At 44.9% G+C, this 10,309-nt stretch overlaps 1 protein-coding gene and 1 pseudogene across 1 annotated transcript in view; both read right to left on the minus strand.

The window, feature by feature from the left end:
- Positions 1 to 2,296: 2,296 nt before the first annotated feature.
- LOC109951076 (claudin-11-like) lies at positions 2,297 to 6,641 on the minus strand (annotated as a pseudogene).
- LOC109951073 (polyhomeotic-like protein 3) overlaps positions 6,267 to 10,309 on the minus strand; it is a 7,293-nt gene continuing 3,250 nt past the window's right edge. Inside the window, exons 3-7 of the mRNA XM_020585352.1 lie at positions 9,758 to 9,923; positions 9,218 to 9,329; positions 8,859 to 8,979; positions 7,288 to 7,576; positions 6,267 to 6,917 (exon numbers count right to left, since the gene is read on the minus strand). Coding sequence (XP_020441008.1) covers positions 6,763 to 6,917; positions 7,288 to 7,576; positions 8,859 to 8,979; positions 9,218 to 9,329; positions 9,758 to 9,923 — 843 coding nt within the window. The 3' untranslated portion in view covers positions 6,267 to 6,762. The remainder of the gene's footprint in view (positions 6,918 to 7,287; positions 7,577 to 8,858; positions 8,980 to 9,217; positions 9,330 to 9,757; positions 9,924 to 10,309) is intronic.

Here is a 10,309-nt window from a genome sequence, read left to right on the forward strand (position 1 = left end):
CATAAGTGGGGTAAAACTATGGAATAATTTGTGTAGACATAAAAAATAGTAATAGAATTGACGAGTTTAAACATAAATATAAAGGTATGTGTCAATCAAGACATATGCAAGAACAGGCTCAATGATTAATTAAATGGAACATTGCAGGTGTGGTGTATGAATGTTAACACTTTGTAATAATTCTTTAGTATATTACTTGTGTGGTGTAGAAAAGAATTATTTATGTAGAGATTGTCAGGGCCGCTCGGCGGCCGTTGCCTCTCCTTCGTTTTTCTCTCCTCTACTCTCTTTATCATGTGGGCTCTGCACCTCAGCTGTGTTCCATTCCAGTAATTAGCAACTGGTTTGTTGCTGCACACAGCTGGGGTGCATCCCGATGATTACTCTTTCCTCCCTATTTATACCTCAGGCAGACGCTCCGCCGTCGCCGGCTCATTGCGAGATGTTATGGACTATACTTACTCTATGCTGTGGATAAATGTTTGTTGTGACCCGCATGTTTTAGACGTGTTTAGATGCTACGCTGACAGTTCCTGTGCGTTTTTGGCTTGACCTATTCACGCTATTCTGCGGTTGGCTATATGTCCTTCTGTCGTCCACGCTGACAGTCTCTGTGCGGTGGATTATATTGTGTACGTTGGTTCTTTTGTTCGCCTGTCCGTCCACATCCTCTGTTATCCTAGTTCCTGCCATCAGTGTATGTGTACCTGTTCGTCCTGGTCTCCTTAGTTGTCCTTCCCTTATTGTATGTATTATGGACCCTGTTATGTTGTCACCTTGTTGTTGTTTTATGATAAACCACCCTTTTTGTACTAGCACCTGGGTCGGCTATCTTGAGTCCTACCCCTAGTTCTCCCTCACCCTCCTGGTGAGGGGGACGTACCATAACAGAGATACTGCTTGCAAACCAATGATGGTAAGATGATGTCATGGGGTAGGACTGGATAAATCTGACTTCTTCCTACTCCATTCAAGCATGTTCTAGGTATAAGCAAATTGATTTAGGATTAGCATTTGTTGGATATGTGTAAAATTATGTGTGTTGACATATCAACTGTCTTTACATGCTTGAAAGAATAAATCAAATCAATCAAATATGTTAATTTCTTTACATGTAAAGGAAATATTTAGTTGAGAGCAGACTGTTTGTTTAGGGTTTATTAGTTGATTATTTTGGTAGTGTCTTTAGTTTATCCCTTGTGTGTGTTATTGGTTTGGCCAGCCAGTATATATGTTCCCCTGTGTGTGTCATTTGCTAGGTCAGTTGGTTTTGTTGAGGTATTAGACACTGTGGTTTGCTGTATTTTGAGTTTCCTTATCTTTTGTTGACCTCTTTTAGGGCCCAATTTATCTGATGTTAATTTTGTATTTTACTTACTTTTGGGTTAATAAAAAGCCCTTTATTTTGAACTTTGGAAGCTGTGTCTTTTGCCTTACTGCTTGGTCCCTGACAAGGAGACACATTTAAAATCATGTAAAAACAACTGGAAACTCCATAATGGTGACAAAGAAGGAAACAACTATGTGAACTGAAATCATCGTGTATAGGCTGTAGATTGCTTTGACAGGTGAATGAGAAATGGACCGTGCTGACCCGGTCTGACTCCTCAGAGGGGGCGTGATTAGTTTAAGCCACGTGCAGCTGAAGACAGGGGCCACGCTCAGTTCAACAGGCTGGTTGCCGGATCATATTGAGCAGACCTCCTTCCTGTCTGGAAAAAGCCTAACACAACAAATACAGCTGAAGATACTGCATATACAGTGTTTAGCACCAGACATGTCTGACCCACTGAGGCAACCTTCATTTGATAAAGCACAATATTTCAGCTAATATATAGGGGCGACAGTTGGTGCGGTGGGTAGAGCACTGCCTTCAACAGTTCCCTTAGATGCTAAACTAGGGCCTGTATGTCAAAAAATAGAGATGAGATGAGGCTGTTTGGCAGCTTCAGGACTCACCAAATGTGTTTGTGTGCCAGATGCAGACCAGACCACTTTGTGCTGGTCACCCTCTGGATTCTGGCTGCCTGCTGACATAGTTAAACTACTTGTTTTGCACTCATCAGCTTTTTAGAGAGTACAAACAAAAACCCACAAAATGTTGAACTATTAGGGTCATTTACATAAAACAGGAAGTTTGGCACTGCTTGGTGCAGCTACTGGAAGGTGTTTCTCTAGCCGCCGTGCTATCGAGCAAGTTTGAAAAAAAGCACATTCAAGCAGGGCATTAGCATCGCTACTCAGTGAAACCATATTGTAATGACATTCTACTGGTTAACAAAGAAGAACCACACCCTCACACCTGTGCACTCTTGGCATGGTTGGCGGGGGCGTCCACTGCTGTGGCCATGGCCTGCTGTCTAGAGTAGAAGAAGCTGTTCTCCCTGCTTGGGATCCAGGTGTCACTGCTGTGGCAACACAGGATCACAGAGCCCCCGAGGAGACAGAGAGCGGAGCCGACCTAGCTGGTATACAAAGAGAAGCCGAACGACATCAGGCGATTGTGTTGGTGAGTGCCAATGGGGAACCACATGGTTCATATGATGCCACACACAGCTGGAGAAGACACAAACGCAGAGAGGTTACAGCGGAGGTGGTGCACACGTCTGACCCTCAGGCTGATGACAGGAACCTGGCTCACCGTACAGGCCTGACACATGAACCAGCCTGACAGACCCTGACCCTTCTTCTACCTCCTGCAACCGCTGGGAAAAACCCAAGTACGACCACAATGAGAAGCAAAAAGGTGACAACACAAAAACTGGCTACAAACATCTGGGGGTCATAGCTTGGGGGTCCTGGGTGGGGGGGGGGGTGTCGTCTCATAATCCGACCATGCCTCTGGTGAGCTCACACACACAATTATGAGACTTTCTGATTGATAGAAACTCGGGCCACATGACTGTTGTCAGTCTGGTACTTTATTGGTATTGCCAGGTTTAATTTCCTGATATATTGTAACTTTTAAATAAAATTCTATTTACATTCTCAAAGTATTTGAGTCTACATAAGATGTAAGAGAGAGTTGGGCCAATACAGACTTTTAAAATGCAGCATTTTATGCTTTAAACTGATTTTTAAATGTATGTCGTGTTTATTTTTTTTATTTAAATGCTCATGCACGACAGAGTGTGTGTCTTTTGTGAGGTCTCCTCACCCATGAGGATGAAGAGGACGCCTCCCACTCGTGCACGGCGCAACTTTATGGCTGAGGAGTCGTTGGGCAGCCGACGCAGGGCATGGACATGAGGACGAGCAGCGCGGCAGGGAGACACCCCACCACACAGGCCAGGACCATCAGGGCCCGAGACGTCTGCACGTAGGCTGAGAGGGGAGGTTTATGAGTCTGTGAGCGGAGCAGCTGTCTGGGTTCAAACCCTCAACACACTCTCTAACAGAACGCGCGCACACACACAGTTTGTACAATGTGGTGCTTTCACTGAAGTAAACAATCTGAGTAGTTCTTACACACACGGTAAACAGCAGTATAAAGCACACTGGGTAAAACTCATCTGTCCACCATCAGACAAACAAAACTTCACTTTTAAACATTCAACCAGTCATTTACGTGTCATGCAGTAATATTAATGAAACCATTTAAAGCAACAAGCCACTTTTCAAAACATGTAAACGTTTATCTGGTCCCATCCGTGCGCCTCTCACCGGGCAGGCTGAGAACCTGGTCGTGGGTCTTGCAGTGGTAAAGCGACTGCGACACCTCGCAGTCTGCCCAGAACCCCCGTGAGTACAGCTCCTTCATGTGGATGCAGATTCTCATCATGTAGTCGCAGGTCCAGACCCAGTCGTTGGTGGCCGTGGCAACGATGACTCCGACCCAGCCTGCGCAGCTCGCCGCACTGCCCGTGAAGTGCCTACATACAGTGCCTTGCAAAAGTATTCGGCCCCCTTGAACTTTGTGACCTTTTGCCACATTTCAGGCTTCAAACATAAAGATATAAAACTGTAATTTTTTGTGAAGAATCAACAACAAGTGGGACACAATCATGAAGTGGAACGAAATTTATTGGATATTTCAAACTTTTTTAACAAATAAAAAACTGAAAAATTGGGCATGCAAAATTATTCAGCCCCTTTACTTTCAGTGCAGCAAACTCTCTAAAGAAGTTCAGTGAGGATCTCTGAATGATCCAATGTTGACCTAAATAACTAATGATGATAAATAGAATCCACCTGTGTGTAATCAAGTCTCCATATAAATGCACCTGCACTGTGATAGTCTCAGAGGTCCGTTTAAAGCGCAGAGAGCATCATGAAGAACAAAGAACACACCAGGCAGGTCTCAGAGGTCTGTTTAAAGCGCAGAGAGCATCATGAAGAACAAGGAACACACCAGGCAGGTCCGAGATACTGTTGTGGAGAAGTTTAAAGCCGGATTTGGATACAAAAAGATTTCCCAAGCTTTAAACATCCCAAGGAGCACTGTGCAAGCGATAATATTGAAATGGAAGGAGTATCAGACCACTGCAAATCTACCAAGACCTGGCCGTCCCTCTAAACTTTCAGCTCATACAAGGAGAAGACTGATCAGAGATGCAGCCAAGAGGCCCATGATCACTCTGGATGAACTGCAGAGATCTACAGCTGAGGTGGGAGACTCTGTCCATAGGACAACAATCAGTCGTATACTGCACAAATCTGGCCTTTATGGAAGAGTGGCAAGAAGAAAGCCATTTCTTAAAGATATCCATAAAAAGTGTCGTTTAAAGTTTGCCACAAGCCACCTGGGAGACACACCAAACATGTGGAAGAAGGTGCTCTGGTCAGATGAAACCAAAATTGAACTTTTTGGCAACAATGCAAAACGTTATGTTTGGCGTAAAAGCAACACAGCTCATCACCCTGAACACACCATCCCCACTGTCAAACATGGTGGTGGCAGCATCATGGTTTGGGCCTGCTTTTCTTCAGCAGGGACAGGGAAGGTGGTTAAAATTGATGGGAAGATGGATGGAGCCAAATACAGGACCATTCTGGAAGGAAACCTGATGGAGTCTGCAAAAGATCTGAGACTGGGACGGAGATTTGTCTTCCAACAAGACAATGATCCAAAACATAAAGCAAAATCTACAATGGAATGGTTCACAGATAAACATATCCAGGTGTTAGAATGGCCAAGTCAAAGTCCAGACCTGAATCCAATCGAGAATCTGTGGAAGGAACTGAAAACTGCTGTTCACAAACGCTCTCTATCCAACCTCACTGAGCTCGAGCTGTTTTGCAAGGAGGAATGGGCAAAATTTAAGTCTCTTGATGTGCAAAACTGATAGAGACATACCCCAAGTGACTTACAGCTGTAATCGCAGCAAAAGGTGGCGCTACAAAGTATTAACTTAAGGGGGCTGAATAATTTTGCACGCCCAATTTTTCAGTTTTTTATTTGTTAAAAAAGTTTGAAATATCCAATAAATTTCGTTCCACTTCATGATTGTGTCCCACTTGTTGTTGATTCTTCACAAAAAATTACAGTTTTATATCTTTATGTTTGAAGCCTGAAATGTGGCAAAAGGTCGCAAAGTTCAAGGGGGCCGAATACTTTCGCAAGGCACTGTATGTGCGCCATGTGGAGCCGACGAGCGTTTTTGCGCGCTCCAAAAACTTAGATCACTGACTCTACAAAGGTAGGGTGGCGTCGTAGTATTTATTTTACTGTTGGCACCTGTTAAACAGCCTCCTGTAGTGTTCCAGATGTATATTTATGCGCCAGACGTATGGGAAAAAACAAAACGCAGAAATATCATTGAATTCTCAGTTAATAAAAATGAAAAGGTGAAAACAGTAGAAATTGTTCTCTCCGTTTTGGACCCGATAAAAACCGGGCTGCTTTGTTCCGTTAGTCCGCCACAGGCTGATCACGTTGAAAAAATACCTAGAATAGGACTTATAATAGGGTGTGGTAGAAAACACATCCTTCAGTCCAAAGTTTGAGCCAATCAGAGCTCACGAGGTCTTAAGCCAAACCAGATATGGCGAGAGAGAAAAACAAAAACCTAAATCCATCAGAGAAGCAGAACTGGAGTCTTTGCCAGGGATAGGGGGGAACCTTGAGACATCAATTCAGATCAGTTTTATAAAATACCAGATTCCTCTACCTGTATGACTCACCCGCCTCACTGCGCCCTCTGCTGGTGCCTCTCCATCCTCAGCAGTGAAAGGAGAAACCAATCGGTTTGATTATTTATTCCTTTATTAAATAATTTCAAGCAGGATACCATAAAAATGTGACGATTAAAGACACAAGTCTCTACCCTGATAGTGACTTTTTTAATCCACAGACATGTTTTTGTCCAGAATATAGTGATATAAAACATTAAACTTTCATTAATCACTTACAGTCTACATATTAATATTTTTTCTTGTACACACATGGGTTATGTTTGCTACTGGATAGATCTGTCATTGACGTCACGTCTAAAAAAACTAAATAGACAAATTTTATATATTAAATGTTCAAAATCCTTCATGAAATAGCTTCAAATGTACACTCTCCAGCAGCATGAAAAATATACACAAAGTTACAAACCCCCCGGGCTCCTGCTACAGGTAGTGGGCCCCAAACGAATGACTGACAGTTCTCTTCTGCACATCTCCTCTGTTCCCATGTACTCAGGCCACACCTCCATTTATAAGCTCATAAATGACCGCGATTCTCTTTTTGGGACTTTGTTCTGTCATCCTGTCAGCGTCTGTCTTTCTTCTACATGTCTTTATTGGCTGTTTTGATTTTTCTCAGTTTTTTTTCTCTCACTGGTTTTTCAGTGTGTTGATGTGAGCACAGATCTTGAGAGCTGGTCCCAGTTTGATGTTCATGCTGGTCATCAGGTGGTCCTCGGTCAGCAGCATCAGAGCCTGGCCGTCGATCTCCTGCAGCCGGAAAGCCTCCGCCACATCGCTGCAGCCTAGACCACGACACAGACACAACAGGTATCTTTTAAACCATGCATCCTGCTCGGGGTCACGTGGGGCTGAAGTCTATCCCAGCATGTATCAGGTAAGAGTACTGGGCAGAACACCCATGTTTCACCACAGTTTCCCTCAGACTGACAGTAGCTAAAACCATGTGTGCTTTGTCACCCAGTGATTAATGTCACCATTTTGCGAAACACATCTTTGGACGAGGGAAGACAGCGAAGCTGCTGATGATTAAAACATTTATGTGTGCAAATCAAGCCGACAGGGCAAACAGAGGCTGAGTGTCCCAGGAGCAGCTTCACCAACAAATTTGATCCCGTGTGTATCTGAGACCAACCTGTGAGCAGGCTACTTTACCTGGCAGCGTGTGTATGAAGGCCGTCACCTCCTCCACACTCCACTGGGAGGGGGAGGGTTTGAATGTGGTCGTGGGTGTAGATGTGGTGACTGCGGGCGCGGACGCCCTCCTCGCTCTCCGCACTGCCTGGCGGTCCATCCTCAATGTCATGGCAACTGCAGGTTCCTCCTCCACGCCGTCACCGTCGTCGTCGTCCTCCGCTTCTGCCATCACGTCCTCCTCCTCTGCCGCCGCTGCCTTCTCCTTTCCCTCCTTCTCACGTCGGCCGGCGCTCCAGAGATCACGAGGCTGCAGGACAAAATGCACACTGCATCACGGAGTGAAGCCAGGAGAGCTCACCCGTCAGTATTTGTAGATTATGAGATGATTAACGGGAGAGTACAGGAGACAAAACAGAGTCATGCTGCACAAATTTAGATTCAGATTTTTCTCTAATATTTCCTTTTTTGTGAGATATGGGCTCATGTGACTCTCGGGCCTCACGCAGGCTTTTAAGAGGGCGAAGCTCTCTGTGGTGGAACTGCTAGCACCATCTGCACGAGGTCACAAGCATAATGGATTGTGTTTTAAAAGACTGTCACATTTTATTGATGTAAGATCAAATTGATGCAGTGGAGTAAATAGTAGAATAGTTTATTACTGTCAAGTTGTGTGCATGATGTAGGGGGTCACCTCTTCAACATGTAGGCATGTGAATGTGTTAGAATGCATTGGAACATGTTAACATTATGGCAAAAAAAGGAAAGGAAAAGCTGTGACACCTACAGAGACAGGAAGTGGGAGCTAAATGAGGCACACCATGGCAGGAGGCGGGGCCAGCAAGTAAACAGGCAGAGAGTGGAGCGAGAGCGAAGAGGCCCGTTTTAACCTGGATCTGAATGTCACCCGATGCTGAAGTAGCTGAGGAGTAAATGAGGCGCAGCGTGAAATGTGAACTTTGGAGCTTTTCTTGACCTGTTCGGATGTGGCTTCTCTTCAACCGGATGTCAACCCCTGAATGCTAAGTCCTCTTTTCCTCTCACTCTCCAGGTTGTCCCTCTCCTAGACCCTCAGCCAGTGTCCCCCACCCAAACAAACCCACAGCTGAACTTAGCTGCCTCATCATGAACTGCCCTTAGGCAAATGTGAGTGGACTGACCTGGACTCAGCACCACTCTCCCTTTCCCATCTCTATCACATAATTCAAACTGAATAAAGGGTCACTTGAGTTACTTTATGTTGCGTGTCTGTTTGTAAATGTACGTAACTGTGATCTAGTTGTTTTGACAACTGACTGAACAAAACTGATTAATTTACTCAACAGTGTGGTTGGAGAAAAGCAGGTTTCTGTCTTTTGAATTGCAAATATTGGTTTAGTTTAAATACAACATCCTTCCACTCAGCCATTAAATCGTGCTGGTTGGTGTTTATCTACTGGTGGCAGGCTTTTTGCTTTCCAGGAACAGTTTTTCTGTAATACTGCAGAAGTGGTAGGTGTGTCAGGCTGTTGGATTACACTGATAACAACTGGAAACATGGAGATGGGCTAACACTTTGACTGCTGTGTGCAGGGTTAGTTGAGTGTCCCTACCAGGCGCAGCAGCAGAGGCTTCCCGGGGACCGACTCAGCCCTGTTCAGAGGTGGGCGGGGCCTCTCTGAGCGACTGCCTGCACTCAGAGCTCGCAGACGCTTTGTTAGACGAACGTTAAACCTGACACAGGACAGAGAAACATTAGAAGAGATGTGGTAATACTTCCTGCTTCTGTTGCTTTGATTCAAACTCATATCTGTATTTAACACCTGTCTGCCTCCACACCACATCCTGCCAGTGCTGCTGCTCTGACAGCAACACCCACAAACACACAAAACAGTGCTTCTTTGCGAAAAATTATACAGCAGCTGCCCCTTTTCCTCCCTTTTGCTTTTAAGCCAATGCATTCTGGTCTCACCCGCGTGCACACGAAGTGGAGCAGAAGCGTTTGGACCGCATGAAGTTGTGTGCGTGACCTCTCTTCCCACAGAACTGGCAGTGCAGCACCGTTCGGTCCCGGTGACCCGGCCCTAGGTGTGTCACACAAACATATTCAGGTTCAACTGTGATTAGTCTGAGAATTATTAAAGCTGCAGAACCTTTTTATTTTAATCTGAACATGCATATAGTGGAGCTACAGTGCAGAAAATATGTCTTCATGATCAACAAGGTTAATATTCTGAGAGCAGCTGCAACAGGAGCAATTTCTTAATGATAGAAATGACTTAATTTGTTTATGGACCTTTCTGGCATTTTGGATCGCCTTTGAGCGCATCACAAAAAGGACTAATAAAATGACGGGCCTCACTGTCCGCTGTTCCCAGTCAACAAGTTTCTTGTGAAGGGTAAGACAAACAGGTTGTGAAGCAAACTCACTCTGCTTCCCATGCACTTGTAGAGCTGATAAACATTTAGATACGAGCTTGTTGTCTTGCTAACTACTTCATTAGATTCTTACTGGTCCCGAGCTCGTCTGTGTCTCCCCCCTCATCTTCGTCTGAATCTGTGGAGTGCTCGGTTTGTCTTGGCGTGTCCGTCACATGCAGCACTGCTTTCCCAGCGGTCCCGTTCACTTCCTGTGGTTTGGCCACCTGCTCTGGCACCAGCAGGGATGAGCGGTGCACCTGCAGAACCAACAGATACGTAAATCCACTGTAATGACCTGTGGCTCTGACAAAGCTGAAATTTTGTTTTTTGAGTCTGTTTATGTGTGAGGGCGGCATTATCAGTATTACAACGATCTCATTTTCTCTTAGGAGCTGTCGAAGACACGGGTCTGGTTCAAGATCATTTTAGGTGATTCCTCCTACCCGTATCTTTATATTCACTTCTGCTTTTCTTCACACAGGATGTAGAAAACGTTCAAATGTTGTTTTTCTCCAACTTTGCTTTATTCATGACTAGTGTTGCACGATATACCGGTACTAGTATGGTACTGCGATACTGAGGCATTTAAAATGGTACTAGACTGCATTTGGATGGGACCGGTACTTGCAGCGCCCGGCCGCAA

Source organism: Monopterus albus, unplaced genomic scaffold (assembly GCF_001952655.1).
Source record: "Monopterus albus unplaced genomic scaffold, M_albus_1.0 scaffold362.1, whole genome shotgun sequence".
Classification (NCBI taxonomy): Eukaryota; Metazoa; Chordata; class Actinopteri; order Synbranchiformes; family Synbranchidae; genus Monopterus; species Monopterus albus.